This window comes from Siphateles boraxobius, unplaced genomic scaffold, assembly GCF_051911475.1.
Source record: "Siphateles boraxobius isolate OS27281-9 unplaced genomic scaffold, OSU_SipBor_1 5, whole genome shotgun sequence".
Taxonomy (NCBI): Eukaryota; Metazoa; Chordata; class Actinopteri; order Cypriniformes; family Leuciscidae; genus Siphateles; species Siphateles boraxobius.
In genome coordinates, this window is record NW_027509141.1 from 12,084,433 (window position 1) to 12,101,601 (window position 17,169).

At 36.3% G+C, this 17,169-nt stretch overlaps 2 protein-coding genes across 9 annotated transcripts in view; one reads left to right on the forward strand and one right to left on the reverse strand.

Moving 5' to 3' along the window:
* pank4 (pantothenate kinase 4 (inactive)) overlaps positions 1-7,027 on the reverse strand; it is a 153,494-nt gene extending 146,467 nt beyond the window's left edge. Inside the window, exons 1-2 of one of the 8 annotated variants that reach the window (XM_077202809.1) lie at positions 6,786-7,027; positions 664-746 (exon numbers count right to left, since the gene is read on the reverse strand). Coding sequence is in view for 4 of the 8 variants with exons in the window: in XM_077202805.1 (XP_077058920.1) it covers positions 652-746; positions 1,166-1,283 (213 nt within the window). In the remaining 4 variants the exon portion in view is untranslated. Of the gene's footprint in view, positions 1-651; positions 747-1,165; positions 1,328-6,785 lie in introns of those variants that run through there. The other 7 variants (XM_077202810.1, XM_077202808.1, XM_077202806.1 and 4 more) reach the window with 7 other exon arrangements.
* Positions 7,028-11,053: 4,026 nt separating this feature from the next.
* On the forward strand, positions 11,054-16,664 carry LOC143712032 (uncharacterized). The gene is made up of 6 exons (XM_077204257.1): positions 11,054-11,339; positions 11,500-11,628; positions 13,059-13,252; positions 13,928-14,075; positions 15,679-15,883; positions 16,030-16,664. The coding sequence occupies exons 2-6, from the start codon at positions 11,524-11,526 to the stop codon at positions 16,335-16,337; spliced, it is 960 nt and encodes a 319-aa protein (XP_077060372.1). The 5' UTR covers positions 11,054-11,339; positions 11,500-11,523; the 3' UTR covers positions 16,338-16,664.
* The last annotated feature ends 505 nt before the right edge of the window (positions 16,665-17,169 follow it).

Genomic DNA, 17,169 nt, shown 5'->3' on the forward strand with positions numbered 1-17,169 from the left:
TGGTGATAGCTAGGCTATCTATTGCAGCTGAACACACTTAAAACAGTGGAGATGAACGTAAACCTTTTTAGACAAAGGGATAGCGGTGTCAGCATATCCTTGGCCACCAAATCAGACAATAGTAGACTACATCAGACAGTCAGTGCAACTAAAAGAATAATAGGTACTATCTTTGCACTCCTGCCATTTGGTAAGCGGTATAGAGCACTGAGCCCCAAAACATCCAGAAACAAAAACAGGTCCTTCCCTGAACCCATACATATCTATAACAGACATTTAAAAGCCACTATTCTCTTTTACAGTTTACTCTTGAAATATTATGTTGAAAAAGTACATAATGCAAACATACATTTACTGTTCCATTTTCTTTCTTTTTTTATTCTTACATTTACTCTTCTTTATTCATGATATTGTATATATTTTATGCAAGTGCTCAGAGGCCTTGTTTGTTTGTACACTTGATCAATGAAGCTTTTCTAGGGCTGATATAAATGACTGATTTATATAATATTATTCAATCTAACATTATTTAATATTTGTTTTGTTTTACTTTTTTAAAGTCTATTAATTTCTCATCCAAATTTCTGATACTGCCTCCCTTGTCTCCAAACAAGGACCCTAATGTCATGGGGTTAAATGAGAAAATCTTACCTGCAAGCTTACCTTTGCTGAATGATCAAATGACCTGACTTTGGCAACTTTGTGCTGAACAGTGGAATAATAGGCCAGTTTTGTCAAAGAGCCACCTGTCAGATAAGATGAGGTCAAATCGTTTCTTTATTATATATTTATACACACTTAACCTTATCATATTCGATAATTATGTTATTAACACATTACACCAGGGGTTGCTAGAGTCCATCAAAAAAATCTGATATAATTATGATGATTGCACTTTGCAGTCCAGAAGAACAAATAAACACCTCATCGTTCGGGTTTATTTCTAAAATCAACATTATTCAGTTGATATCTACAGCCTCGATGTCTCTATTATAAACGTTTGATGATATTTCTCACATACATTGAATGAACTGTCAGATTAGCAGCACGCGCTAACAGGTTAGAGCACAGCCCTTCCCAACAAACTCTACCGCGTCCAAACTCCACAAGTGACTGTACTGCGAAAAAGAACAGATAAAGGGTGGAAGTTTGCATGTGATGATACCTATATCTATAGCGAACCTCTTGGCGTTCTCCAAATTGCGGAAGATTTCATCCGGAGGGAGTGTTATGCTCTTATCCATGCTGTGAGATCCTCTATCCGCCCCTCCAGACAGCGCCATCTTACTGCGAATATTTTTGCCAACTGCGACGCAACGTGAGCGACGCAGAATTATGGCGAAATTTTACAGTAAAAGTCCCATGCGCAGAATAGAATAGAATAGAATAGAATAGAATAGAATAGAATAGAATAGAATAGAATAGAATAGAACTATTTCCTTTTCAATCTGAAACAATACAATTGCCAGCATCATACCTCCATTAATCTGAGAATAAAGATGGGTAGTTTAATTTGAGGATGCACAATCTGCTGATCAAATTTGTTTAAACAAAATGTTGTCTGGGTAGGCCTAATTGAAGTTAAATGACGAATTCATTTCACAAACTACTGAACCAAACTGCAAGCCAAGACCATAAACTGGTCATTATCAATCTCATAATGAAAGACATAACATATGTTCTTAATATTTCAGTATACTTCTATAATATGATATATGAATTACAAAATTAATTTAATTGTATTAAGTTGTATTACTGAGGTAAAATGTGTAATTTAATTAGTTACTAATCAAATTAAAAGGAAATTGTTTTAAATTGATAAAGTAATCAAAATAAAGTAATCCAAACCACATTTATAAAGGGTAACTTATAACAGTAAGCAATTACATTTCCAAAGTAACCTTCCTAATGCTGAATGTATGTGAGATTCAACATATTCTTTCTGTTGTGTGACTGTTTGGAATTTCTTTGAATTGCCATGAATTTAATTCCACTTCCTGTCATTCCAATTCAAATTCAACTTCCTGTGGGGCGGAGTCAATTCAATTCAAATTCCAATTCATGAATTGAATGGAGGCCAATTCTGAAATTCTGAATTTTGCACAAGCCTGCTATCTAGAGGCCAGACTAAAAGGGGATCCCTGCTTTAACTCTCTGTCCAGCAAGAAGTCCTTGGCCTGAAAAGGGTTTCTTGAAGATGATTAAAGTTTATTGTTTGTTTGTTTGTTTTTTAATCAAGCACTACAAATATGACAATGACTTAAAGGATTAGTTCACTTTTTAAAAAACTTTTGCTGATAATTTACTCACCCCCATGTCATCCAAGATGTCCATGTCTTTCTTTCTTCAGTCGAAAAGAAATTAAGGTTTTTGATGAAAACATTCTAGGATTTTTCTCCATATAATGGACTTCACTGAGTCATTTCGTTCATTTTGTTCGTTGAATGAACGAAATGACTCGAAAAAAGATTTGTTCATTTTGATTAACGAGTTCGAAACAGGAGAGTCCCGAATGTGCATCACAGAACAGAGCAAGGCGAGCATTTGTGCTTATAAAACTTAAACTTTTTTATTTATTTTTGAAATAACCGATCGTTTCGCTATAGATAAGACCCTTATGTATCGTCTGGTGTCGTTTAAAGCCATTTGAAGCTGCACTGAAACTGTCATTTGGACCTTGGACCGTTTGGTACCCAGTGAAGTCCATTTATATACACCGCAAGTGTTGTTTCGTGGAATGACCCAGTTTGTTGAGGAGGAAAGGGATTTAGGTTGTCTGACTGCAGCCGAACACGCTTAAGTTTGGCGGGTGTGTGAGGCGGCTAAACGAGCGCGCTAACAGACCATTTTAATCATGAACCAGAAAATCATGAAGAGCTTTTAACCCAGATATATTGTGTGGTATGGTGTGTATTATTCACTTTGCAGTCTGTAATTGTACCAACAATGTTTTATTCCTTAAATAGAAAATGATATAACGTTAGTAACTTAGTTTTTTTTCTGGCTCCAGCAGTCTTAGCATGTTAGAACAATTTAACCACTGACTTAATTTAACCACATCAAAATCTGATCAAAATAAACTCTTATTATTGTTGTTATAACACACTCAATAACGCTCTTCTATATAACCTAGGTAGTTCCTTAAACAAAAAGATTCTCACCATGAAATAAATGTGTAACGTTATATCATTCGTCTAACAGTTATAACGTTAGTTAAAGTGTGTTGTTCTCCAACATTAAATTAAACATTTTGTCCAATGTTTTAGGGTTTAAAGTAAAGTGTGAGTGAGGCTTCCTTTTTCTTTTCCACGAATTGAATCATGGACTCATGAATTTTCAAACTTTTGATATGACTATCATGTTTTGTTACACCTGTTCTAACATTACATCAGAGTCAAGCTTCTTTTGTGAAGATATCCATAGTGGTTTTAACCAGAGGGTCCGTGTATCTTTTGGTCATTTCATTTCCTGTTTGGAATGGAATAACGAGAAATGAAATCCAGCTCGTTTATTCGTTTTTTTGTTTAGTTTTAAAAAAGAAAAATTAGATTTTGGCTCGATTTTTCATTTTTCATTTGTGGTTTACAAATCGGTTTATGGGTTCGATATTTCATTCGCACACGTGGGCGGCGCTGAAACGCCCCTTTCATCTGATTGGTCAAAACGCTCCGCCTTCATTACGAGCTTTTCTTTCTGTCAGGCAGAATAAGAGTCAGCACAAGTGCGGCACTGACAAATGCACTTTAATAAAATAATGTCTGAAACCACCACTCACTGTTAACTACGCACAATATTTGAAGCAGAAATATGTTGCTGGTCACGTAATGCGACTTGCAAGCGACCCCATTAATATGAGCCACAGACCGCTGAGATTATTTTAGCATGTATTTTCCATTGGTAAATACCGTGCAAATAGTTCCGTCTCTTTGGATCAAAAAGGGAAGAGGCAATAAAAATCAATAATAGGCTGAACTGTACCATAATATATCAGTAACATTAGATGTCCGTAGATGACCTACCCATAACTGTTACATTGGAGTTAGGGGATCGTACTGTACAGTATAAAAATCATTAAGTTCCCATAAAACATGAAAACCCAACAACCCAATCCTTGTTGTGTAAAACATCTGTTCATAATCTGTGATTACACAATTCTAATACGAGCACCGGGAGGCGTCTGGAATAACTGCAATGATCAATCCGCATTTTTAAGACAGCTAATTTTACAGTAGGCTAATATTCAGAATGTCCTTCTCATATAACGCGAACGACCGCACAAACGGCGCGCTTCCTTTGTGAAATATAACAGACCACCTTTTTAAAAAACTGTTATTTAAGATATTTGTGCATAAATGTTTGCATTCAGGTTTTTCATATAGCGAGAGCAGTCAGTCAGACAGACAGACAGACAGACACGCCGTGTTTTTATCGTGCAATTTATACGCGAAAATTAGTTTTTACGTGCATAGGATACGCATGGGTTGGTTAGGGCAGGTTTAGTGGTGTGGTGGGGTGCGTGAGTACGGAGCCCGGGAAGTCACCTGGTGGAAAAAAACAATCCGTGGCGACGGTTTTGCAATCCGTTCGCTCAGTTTATAAACTGTAGGCTACTCACGAATTCTCAAACTGTTCCCTCGGTTCAACAAATCGTGCTCACGGATTAATAAACCGTAGCCTACCCATGAGTTCCTAATCCGCGCTCTCAGATTTTTAAACCGTGCCTTCAGTTTTTCCAATCATACCCACAAATTCATAAACCGTGCCCACGCTTTTGCAATCCGTTCCCACGGGTTTGTAAACCCCCAGTCTGTGCCAACCAGGCCTCCTGTTTATGCGGGATGCATTTTATTATGTTTAAACTTAATTTTTTTAATGGATAATTTCTTGAATTTTCTAAAAAATGACATTTAGGCTACTTGTATCTTTAAAGTCCATTTTTTTAGGAAGAAAAAGCTCATATAATAAGCAAAAAAAAAAACTTCACATATAAAAAAGAAATATAACACAAACACAAGGTTAGGTTAGGTTATATAAAAATAAAACATTCATAAATTATGTTATGATTAACATATTACTGTCTTCAGTGAACTCATATAGTTATAAACGCAAATAATATAATATAATTAGTAGCCTACATTTAGGTTTTACATATTTAGAAGGCGCTTTTAACCAAAAAAGGAACAAAGCAATTCGTCAAATGTCAGTCATATAATACAGGTTAGACAATAATAATACAGGGCTAAGATTATCACAAATAAACACAAGATTTTGGCGCATATCCAAGTGTGTGTGGAGCGCGCATGGCACGGAGGCGCGGGCGCGAACACTTGCATTTTACTATCAACAGTGGAAACAACTTAAAATACTCTTTCTGGTCATACAGAAAAGAATAATACAGCATTCGCAACTACTTTTATTTGTCCAAACTCACAAGAAAACGTTGTGCTTTTGAAAAATACAATAAAACAATCAGCTAGGCGCGCTTTCATGATCTCCGTGAACTGGAGCGCATTTCATAAATTAACTGAAACTAAATATAGCCTACATATAAAGCTTGAAATGTTTACTTTTAACGAACAATTAAAATGGCTCGTTATTTTTTCAGACACCTTTATTATCATTAGCCTAGAAATCATATCTCTGTTCCAGAAACGGCTCTTCTCATTCAGCACTGTGGGAAAAATATTATTTCCAGGTTCTACATTGGCCTTAGAAAACCAGTAAAAATCTATTTTTATTTCCTATATTAATTTGTGAATATTTCAAATTTTTAATAAAGGGGCAAAAAGTCGGAGGGTGCATTTGGCATCTAACCTTGTGTTTTGTGTTATATTTCTTTTAATATGTGAAGTCTTTTTTGCTTATTCTATTATACTGAGCTTTTTCCTCCTAAAAACTTTAAAGATACAAGTAGCCTAAATGTCGTTTTTTAGAAAATTCAAGAAATTATCTATTTAAAAAATCAAGTTTAAACAATGAAATGCATCCCGCACCGTTTGGGTATTAGTGTGGGGTGCGTGCATTACACGCAAATGAACTGCGTATCAAATACACGTAAAAACTAATTTTCGCGTATAAATTACACGATAATACACAATGCATGCTATAGAGACGCATTAACGTGAAGATAGATAGATCATGAGCTAGATAGATAGATAGATAGATAGATAGATAGATAGATAGATAGATAGATAGATAGATAGATAGATAGATAGATGGTCTATATAAATTTAGGTACATGCAACCATGCAACAAACTACAATAGCCTAAAACAGAACTGAAACCTTTAAAACCTGTTCCACTCTGATCGCCCGTGGGCGGGCAAAAGAGCTACGTCATTATATTTAAACTTTTTTTTTTTATGTTTCTGGAGATACTATCACCCCATATATAGTATCATTTTAAATCTTAAAATCTCATCTTTACACAGAATATAATTGTATGTGTGTATATGGAACACAAATAATTAATATAAAGCTTTAAAAAACAATCGTCACAAAATCGCTCCTCCCCCAAAATGGCTATGCAGAAATGTAAATATGAATATGTATATTTTACGTATTTCACAAAACAGGAAAATCATACATCAAAAGAAAGCTCTCATTCTAAGAAATGTGACTGTGTAGTTTGTTTTATTGTTTTAACATCATAGTTCACATTATCTCCAAAAGAATCGGGCAGTAAAATATGATTTCAGTGAAAAAACAAAGACAAACGTCTCATTTCTACTTCGATTACAGGTGCTCTAAGCTAAAATCAGCCACAAACTCTATATCATCTTTTACCTTAGGATGTTTTCTTTCAAATGAGCCCATTTGTACTTTTCTGTTAGCTCCTCTTGGTAAATAATCCACTGTTCTGTCGCGGATGTCGAGAACACAAAAAGCACTCGACCGGAGAAACACGCGATCTACACATCATCATCAAAACGTGCAAGCGTCCTCTAATCATGACGATGATATACATATCAGGCACATGTTGAAAGCTGAGGTTGACAGCTTTCCAATCACATGTCAATCATGTATCTAGTCCAGTCACATGCTGAATCAGCCAACGAATCAGTGGAGTAGGTGGGCGGGATCACGACCGGTTTTTATGAATGTATGTTGTATCACGACGTTGTTGATGATAGGCGAGTAGACAGTAACAAGTGAATGACAAGTGACGAAGACGACTGACAGGAAATTTGTGGATATTTTTGTATTTTTCGAGCGTTTTGATTAAAAAATGGCATCTGGAGAGGGAAAACCAGCTAATAAGCTGTTCTCTTGCGTCGAAGCAATATTAGAAGAGCTTGAAAGAGAAAGTGACGGTGCATCGTGTAACTTTAGCGATGCTAGTTTTGACTCTGAAGTGGAAGCCGCTTTTCTTGAGGGAGAAGACCCTGCGTTTGACGGGTAAGTTCATATAATTTTGCATTTACAATGCTGTTAAGTATTTTACCATTTATATTTTTATTTTGAAATTGAAAAGTACAGTAATTGAGCCAGCTAACGTTAATTATAACTTGACAGAATATTTGGAAACTTGATTTAGCATTTTTTTTTTACTAAATCTGTTTTGATACATACATATATGTATGTGTGTATGTATGTGCATATATATATATATATATATATATATATATATATATATATATATATATATATATATATATATATAAATTTACTTTGTGTTACAGCCAAGATGCATCTGAACTAGCAAACATAGATGGGCCTGAGATCCCCACACCCACCCTTCTTTCACAACATCAACATGCTGTGCGACAGCAGAGGAGAGCACAGGAGACCAAGAGATCTGCCAGTGTTGTGTTTGGTGACCCAGATTTTGATGAGTATGTATAAAAATAATAATTTGAATTGTGTTTTCATGTGCTATAGTGGTTATAAGTTTTACTTTGCTTTTTCTAATAACTTGATGAATTTACGAAAGCCACTTTTGAAACAATGTGTATTGTGAAAAGCACAATACATTTATATTGTATTGTTCACTAAATTAATTTTGAAGTATAAAATGATTCTGTTCGAGTAAATAAGCATTTTGAAATTATTTTGAAATGCATGTTATTATTACAGTGAAAACAACCAAATGTTTACAAAACTGCTTATTTCTTTGTGATACAGTGCAGATTCTGATGAGGAATATGAGGCACCTGAGAGGGCTCAGATTTTCAGGAGGAAGACCAGAGGAAAGTCTTCTATACAGGGGATGAAATATCCAGACGAGGCACTAAAGTGGAATGATCTAAATGTGGAGGATGTAGATCCTGTTCTGCCACCTTTCCAACCGAAGAGAATTCCAGGACCACAGCTGGCTATGGACAGGTCGTATTCACCGCTGCAACTGTTCCAGCTCTTTTTTACGAACTCTGTTTTAGAGAACATTGTTAAAAATACAAATAGCTATGGTGCAATGAGATCTTCGGCAGGAAAGAAATTCCACTGGGTGCCTCTGACCGTTTCTGAGTTCCTTGCATACATCTCTCTGGTTCTCTACATGGGTCTTGTGAAGGTGAAGACCTATGCTGATTCCTGGGCTAGGAAACCTATCTACAATTTTCCGTACCCACAGTCAGTGATGTCCAGATGCAGATTTCAGGCCATCTCATGGAATCTCCATCTGTGCAATCTAGAAGAGGATCTGCAAAATTGGCGGAAAAGAGGAACCCCAGATTATGACAAACTATTCAAAATCAAGCCACTTTACTCTGACATACTGACATCATGCATGACATACTTTCAACCAGGTCGACGAGTGTCAGTGGATGAAAGGATGGTGGCTTCCAAAGCACGTGTAGGCTTCAAGCAGTACATGAAGGACAAGCCTACTAAGTGGGGCTTCAAACTCTTTGTCCTTGCCGACTCAACACGTGGGTACACTTGGAACTTCTTTGTGTACGAAGGTAAAGATTCACTAGTCAAAAGCAAAGGCCTTAGATATGATTCTGTCATGCATCTGCTGAATACTCCATTATTAGGCCAAGGCTATCAGGTTTATGTAGATAATTTCTACACTAGTCCAACCCTTTTTATGGATTTGCTGAAAAAAAAACACTGGCCTGTGGAACCATACGTCCGAACCGTCAAGGTTTTCCCAAAACCAGAGAAAATGACCTCAGCAAAAAGGCAGAAAGAGGAACGATCCGATGGCTCAGAGATGGTAAGCTGCTGTTTGTCAAATGGATGGACACAAGGGAGGTCGTAATGTGCTCCAGTATGCACAAGGCATATAGCGGTGAGAAGGTCACCAGGCGTTCAAGGAATCCCACAGGTGGGTGGTGTACACGGCAAATTCCAATTCCTGACACAGTCAAAGACTACAACAAGAACATGGGAGGTGTGGATCTTTCTGATGCCCTTATCGGCTACTACAATGTCTTGCATAAGACGACTAAATGGTACAAAACATTTTTTTACCATTTCCTGGACATTGGCGTGGTGAATAGTTTTATTTTCCACCAACAGCTGGCAAAAGAACAGGGCAAGACCCCACTCACCCAAAAGGCTTTCAGAGAGGCACTTGTGTGTGAGTTGGCAAATGCTGCCACTTCTGGAAATGTGGAAGATGAGCAATGCTTTCCAGAATTTTTTGGAGCAGACGGAACAGCTGCAAGAAGAAGATGTGCCTTGTGCATCCTGGCTGGAAAACAGGTAAAAACGCCTATGTACTGCACAAAATGTCAGGTGCCTTTGTGCTCTGTGCCAGGACGAAACTGCTTCAGGAGGTGGCATATTGAGGGACACACACTTCAGAAATGAGCACTGCTATATCGAGCTCCTTTGTAAAAAAAACACAAAACTGTCTGGTGTTAACACGGGTCTGATGGATGATGGAGGCGTATTGATATACAACAACTTTAGTTTGTGTTATGTAATGAGTTAATTAATTAGTTATTAGTTTACCAATAATTCTTGTTTTGAATGAGTATCAAATGTTTTCATAGCTTTTTATGATGTTATTTTGTTTATGTCACTTCATGTTGCAGTATTTCACAATCTGCAATTTTGCATATTTATTGTTACTTATATGCTACTTTCATATTTCTATAGTTTATCATTTTTATTTGTTTCAATTTGTACAAGTGGTTTGTTTTAGACCACATAAAATCTACAAGACTGTTTTTTAAGTGTTTGTGTGTCTCCTAAAAGGAGAATAAATTTGTTGTGCTTTTATTCACAAAACACAAACAATGTTACTTGGTCTCATTCCTTTATGCCATTTTGCATTTCTCAGATACAAAGATTAAACCTGGATGAAAATTAATAAAATCAATTGATAATTAAGTAAAGTGCTTTAGTATGTATTAAAAGTAGGATTTTTGGGGTAATATTATTCAAAAAAAAAAAATTTGCATTTGAGTATTAGAAAATTCTAAAGGACACGTATATACACTAAAAATGACACTTTGCCTCCCTTCGGTTATATTTGAATAACTCTTGCTCAGAATGTGATACAGAAAAAATCTTTTTTTCTGGTGGATACTGCCACCTAGTGGAGTCAAACAATATAATCAGCAGGTCCCCAGAGCAAACAGTACCTGAATCACACAAAGACAGGATTCTAAAAAAAAAGGCCTTTTTTTATGTTTATCGTAATATTTTAAAAGCATACCATGCTATTTTTTAAGTTTTGCAATCTGATTTAGTAAATTTGAAGGGTTTTCTGTACAATGACACTAGCTTTTTAAATTTCCTACACTGTTTGTGTCTAGGGTGAATATTTAAACTTGGGTGTGTTAAATTCAGGCGGAATTCCAAAATATGCCTTAGAGTGGAAGAGGTTAAGCCTAAACTGGAACTGCTCGTCTTCACAAAAACTACCGAAAGATTGTTTATTCTGGGCAGTATGACAAGCCATGGCAAAAAGCAGGCTAATTTGTAGGCTATAGCACTTGAAAGGAAAATAAATTTACAGAGTAGCCTAAAAACAGAGTTTGTGTTGTTGAATCATATTTTTGTCCTAAACGCAATTTTAGGCGTTGTCGGGGGGAGGCGCGCTACACGCACCGTACAGTTAGAAAAAGCATTAGAAGAACATGAATATTCATTAGTCTGCTCTTCAGTTTGGCGGTCTTCTGCAGCCTGTCTGTATCTAACTTTTACTGTCTAGTCTGTATGGAGTCTACATTATTTCCCTATAAAAACACGATAGAAAGCATGATAATAAGGGAATGCTCGGATGAGTAGGCCTACATATCAATTTTTTTAAAATTTGAATGTGGAGTGTCAAAGGGTGCTTCAAAGGTGAGCATACGTCGATTTTGTCCTGAACATGGCATACAGAGAGAGCGTCTGCAAGATTCCCAGCTTGAGGTGGAAGTTGCAAAAGCAGTTATCGAGGTAGGTCAGTTCACACATAGCAATTAAATGTAAAGTGTTATGCGTATTTGTATATTATAAAACATAATATTTAAATAAAAAGTGTCAAAACTCTGTTTTATGGTTAAAATGATCTCGTGTAGGCTACTCAGTTTGGAAGTTTTTTCCCCCCCCACAACAGACTGGGCCAACATATGGCAGAAAAATGATGAAGGGATACCTGGCTTCAAAAGGTATCAAAGCATCCGAAGTCCGCGTGGGATGTATGCTGCGAACAATCAATCAGCCCTATCACATGGCTCGATATCATGTAGGTATTGGTAAAGAAATTATGGATTATGTTGTTAAATTTTGGAAGTGTTTGTCTTTAATTAAACTATGTTCGTGTTATAAAGGTTAAAAGTTGTTCACTTCAATTACTGTATTACTGCAATACCAGGCTGCAGTTTCAGGACCACATTTCTAGGACCCTAGTTTTTTGTGATCACGTGACGTCATAAACAATTCAGAAGAGACTTGATTCAAACTGGATGCCAAGATGAGACCCATGGAAATTATTCACTTTTTAATATCTTTCACTGGAGTCAGCAGTCTCCAGTTATTATTTAGCTGAAAAAACAGTTAATTGTGCTTCTGGAAGTTGTAAACTGGCATTTGTTTGATTTATTGACATTATGATAAACACACTAGTTTACACTTTAAGTGTATCACACATCAGAGTACGCATGTGGTACTTTAAGTCTTGCACATATACAGAAAATAGTCTCTTTTCAAGGAAATTGAATTTAAAACCAGAATATAGTTGCTCATACTGAAACAAATTAGGTTAAGAGTTTCTTGTTTGCATGACACTGGCTCAAATCCTTATCTTGAGCCAAATAAGATAACATTCAGTACAATCTATGTCTTTTATTTGATCAAAAATATACAAATGTTATTTCTTTTAAGGACTGGATTCACAGACATGGCTTTGTTTAAGCCAGGATTAGGCCGTAGTTCAATTAGGACATTTAAGTAGCTTTTATAAACCTGCCCAAAAAAACATTACTGTGTGCCTCTTGAGACAAAATGGCACTGACATTTGAAGATATATCAATGCAATTTCAGCTCAAACATGCATTTTAGTCTTGGGAGTATTTTATGGTTAGTTTGTCAAGGAAAAAGCAGTTTTTGAAGAGTTAGCACGTACTCTACTTTGTAAGAACAAGCTATTGAATCTGGAAATGAATCAAAATAACTGAGAAAATGAGAATTATTGCAATAAATTACAAACATGGCATCTGGGGACTAATTTGATCTCAAACCAATTTGCGCCAATATGATTTCGGGAAACAATCGTGACTATCTAGTAGTTGATTTCTTCAATGATGAATTATACTATGGTAGTTAAGAAGCGAGTTGCATCATTGTATGGGAAACGCTCCCCTGGCCGAGCCAGCTAGATATAGAGGGTCAGCTTTAAATGTGTGGGACTACTGCTCCTTAAATAGAAAGTACATTCCTAACTTGAAAGTTTTTACCCACTGGAGTTATAAACTCTGCACACTTGGAGGTTTCCAGGCTACAGTAACAATGCGATGTCATGTAGATTTCTGTATTAGAAATTAATTAATAATTAGTAAAAAAAATATTATTAAATAACTATTTAGTAGGTAGTGTTGTTTTCCCCAGTGTTTTGCTATTATGTTAAAACAATCTAAATATTCTAAACATTTATTACTCCCCCTTTTTTTTATACAGGGATCTAGGAACTTTAATCCAATACCATACACTGCAGAATACATGGGTCACAAATTACATATGGACCAAAATGAGAAGATGGTAATGTTTGGGGTGACCCACGTGGCAGCTGTGGATGGATACTCCAGAAAGATTGTCGCACATTGCACTATGCCAGTGAAAAACAACCTGACAATATATCAAAATATTTACAGGTAACTTCACATTTTTGATCTTGTTTTTTTTGTGTTGGGGGGGGGGGGGGGGGACTTTAGTTGTGTAGTTCCAAATTAATTCCATACAGCTATGAGAAATGTGTGAATAATCCTAATCATAACACTAACCGCCATGAGTATGAACCACTACATGTGGCTACATGTTTTTGGGTGCAATAGTGAACTTGGCTTCAACTTGAGGAGAAAGAGTCCAAAAATGAATTGGTTGTTTCAACAAGCATTAACTAATTCACCATGTGTGTGTTTTCTCAGAGGAGGCAAAGAAAAAAGTGTATGTGAAAATAATCCATTCGATAAATTCCACCTTTAATTTTCGAGCATCAATTCTTGAGATTTATATATGGTTTTGATTAATATAACAGTAATAGCATACATTTTAATGTAAAAATAAAATTGTATTGGAGGTGTTCTTAATAGTTTATGTAATGTTTATGTAACCTGGAAAATGTCAACATTGGGTATAACTGGAACATGAATTTACCTTTTTTTTAATAGTGAGGACTTTCCCTCATTTTAGAACACTGCTATGAATACATTTGTGTTAAGCAAAAAAACATTATACTGTCGAGCTGAGAGACAATAACTTGACTGGCTAAACAGCATTTTTTACCTTCAGTGCTTTTAGCTATAAGATGTACTTCTTGTTTCTTGCAGAAGTGCAGTGATCGAATATGGAATGTGGGACCAGGTCAGGGTGGATCATGGGAAGGAGTTTTATTTAACACTTTTTATGCAAGAGAAACTTGCACACCTTAGAAACAACAGAGAGAAGCAGCCATATTGCCAAACACCGTCAACAAACGTGAGTCTTAATTCATAAACATTGTAGGGCAACATAAACTACAGTGTCCTTTTAACATAATCTATTAAAATGTTTTATTTTGTTAACTGCACTTAGTATTGTTGTGTACTACAATACAGGAGCCTATACCATGAAGCCGGTTTAGTTGGCTAGCCATATATGTTTCACTTTAGTTTGCCAACCCTGGGTTTTAGGCATCATGAAAGTGGTTTGGCTTTTAGCAGTGTTCATTGCCATAGTAGCTTGCACTGATGTCACTCCTAAACTCAGGATCAAAGCATGTCTTGAAAGAGAAAGTTGATGAACAACGTAATGGCACCAACAAAGCCTGGTTGGATTGTTTGGTTTTGTCAACTCAAAACTAATCCCGTAACCCTGAGTTTGTTTAACTACCATCATGGTACCGTCAAATACAGTGATACTTCAGGATCACTGGAAGCTGATATGAAGATTAGGATACTTTACTGACCCTGTAGGTTAGGCAAAATGAACTAAACTTTATTCAAGTTATTTTAGCAGAATGAGAATGCTATATGTCATTGGAGTGTACATTTGGAGTGCTGTCAGTACAGAGAACAACGACAAAAATCGGTGTTGCCTACACTGTGTTATCCCACTTTTTAAAATGTGCACCCTGTTGACTAAAATGGTGCAAGTATTAAACCTGCTTTTAGCCTCTTAACATCCTTGATGTGTCATTACAAGTGCACAGCCATGTGAGTGATTTTATTCAGAACACGGTGAATCTGACTGTAGTAGATGTGAAAATATGAATAAAATTGATGTTAATTCAGCCAGCTCGCATACCTGTATTTACATCCTGTTTTAAGGAAGTAGTCGATGATTAAGTGGACTTAATGATTAAGTCCACAGTAGTCGATTGCACGCGCGATCATTGGTAACATTGGAACTTTTATTCATATCTTTCACATCTACTGCAGTCAGATTGACCGTGTTCACTCTTAATAACACCACTCACATGGCTGTGCACTTGTAATGACACATCAAGGATGTTAAGAGGCTAAAAGCAGGTTTAGAACTTGCCCCATTTAAGTCAACAGGGTGCAAATTTTAAAAAGAGGATAACATGGTGTAGGCAACATCGATTTTTGTCGTTTTTGTCTGTACTGACAGCACTCCAAATGTACAAAAAAATGAGCTCAATGTTAAAATTGGCCGGAGTTCTCCATTAAGGCGCTTACATTTTTACAATTTGAAATCAGGAAATCATTATAATGCATAAATTATGAGAAACATGAATGATTGGTTCTCCTTCACAAAAGTTTCCAGGAAGGTTTGTTAGAGGGTGAGTGGGAAATTTACAGGAAAGCAAACCTGCCAGGAACAGTATTGGACACCCCAAGAGGTGTATGAATATTTTTATGCATCTTTGAAGTCTTTGAAACTATACAATTCTGCAAACTTATGCACTAACTAACCAGATTACATCTCTGTAGAAACTGACATGCTCCATACCATACTGAACCCCCTAGAAACTTTTGATGTCTATCTCTCTTAATGACTGTCTGTCTTTGCTATAAAACTTTCATAGTTTGTATCAACAAACTTAGCTGTCTTGTTTTTCTTTTCATTTATAAAACAGAATCACATTATTGAAAGAATATGGCCAGAAGTCAACAACAGAGTAAACTATCCGCTGAAAGGGGCACTCATCCAGTTAGTAGACCAGGAGGAGATTGATATGCAGGATAACCTCACACAATACTGTGTGTCTACTCTGACGTGTCAAGTGGCTCAAATTGGACTTGAACGAGTTGTGCATTCCTGGAATGCACACAGTATTCCAGGTAATTCTGAAGCAGTTGCTTTTTCGTTAAACCCAGCCTCTTCACCTTAATTGATCATTTGTTGACAGGATTTTTGTCTGCTGTGCTACTTCATAATAGGAAATGAAGGCTCGACTTGAAGCCCTAAAATCTCAATTTCCTTGTAGGGAATGGAGTTCCTGATCATCTGGCCCATGGTGGATGCCCGAAGAAAGTCTCTCCTGATGTTTTGCCTGATGCAGTGGATGCCGCAAACTGTTATGACAGTGAAGTTGGTTCTTCATTGACACGGGAGTCATCCATTGGCAGGAATCCTTTTTTACATCTCGAAGACCAGGAAGCAGCTCAGAGGGAATTTTCCTTGCACTATCCAAACATTTGTTTGTTATTTGAAAGTGCTGTTAATTTCCAGCCTGACCATTTCAAACATGCCATTAGAAAGCTAATTGACATTGTAAGAAGTCTAAGTTCCTAATTGTAACTATAACCTATTTGGCCCATCTGCTAAGTGTATTGTTGCACCTCCAGTGATTAATTTGATATGTTAAAGGAAACCTAAGCATTTTGTTGACTTCTTTAAATGACCTTTTTTTGGAAAATTGCCTTTTTGGGGGGGGGGGGGGGGGGGCTAAAAAGTGTGAAGATGGTATATACATTCACATTTTATATATAGAGAGTGATATTTCTTTTGGGTAGAACAGAGGGACATTTGAAACAGTAACATGCTCTTTGATTGTAGACATTTTAAAGGACGTGGTTCTCTAATCTGATGATATCAAATAAAGGTAAAAATTTCATGTCACCACCTCCATTCATTATTGAATTGCTTGCAGACATTTTATGACTAAAACTGAACTTTAATTGTTATTTAATATTTGCTCAAAATTAATTTTGTTTAAATGTGTGGAGTGATCAGAGGGACAGTTGAAACGCATCAACTGAACCCACAGTAGATTAATGTATCAGATGCTGTCAAATCACATGTGTCAATGCACTGATGGAGGTTATAACTGCATATGACACCACAATTAATAACTGAAGAAGAGTAAATGTGTGTGTTAAACACTTACTAAGTGAATTTTATTATTATTATTTGTACTGCTGTACAGATTAACTGGTCTTAATTGTTCAATATTTTGGCAAAAAGTGTTAACATTTAACAATCTACCCCTATTAGTTGCAACTACCAAGGAATCATGTTCCTTTAAGGAACCCATCCCCCATCCACCCCCAACTTCGACTGGCGGCCAGTGTTTCACTTATCGTCGACAGAAACATTAAACTAAATAACATCTAAGTGTTAACTC

What these genes read in the sequence shown, in the direction of transcription:
- LOC143712032 (XM_077204257.1), top strand. Translation starts at nt 11,524, where the DNA reads ATGATGAAGGGATACCTGGCTTCAAAAGGTATCAAAGCATCCGAAGTC. An exon ending in ATCACATGGCTCGATATCAT is followed by an intron (nt 11,629 to 13,058) that starts GTAGGTATTGGT and finishes TTTTTTATACAG; the next exon opens with GGATCTAGGAACTTTAATCC. An exon ending in ATATATCAAAATATTTACAG is followed by an intron (nt 13,253 to 13,927) that starts GTAACTTCACAT and finishes TGTTTCTTGCAG; the next exon opens with AAGTGCAGTGATCGAATATG.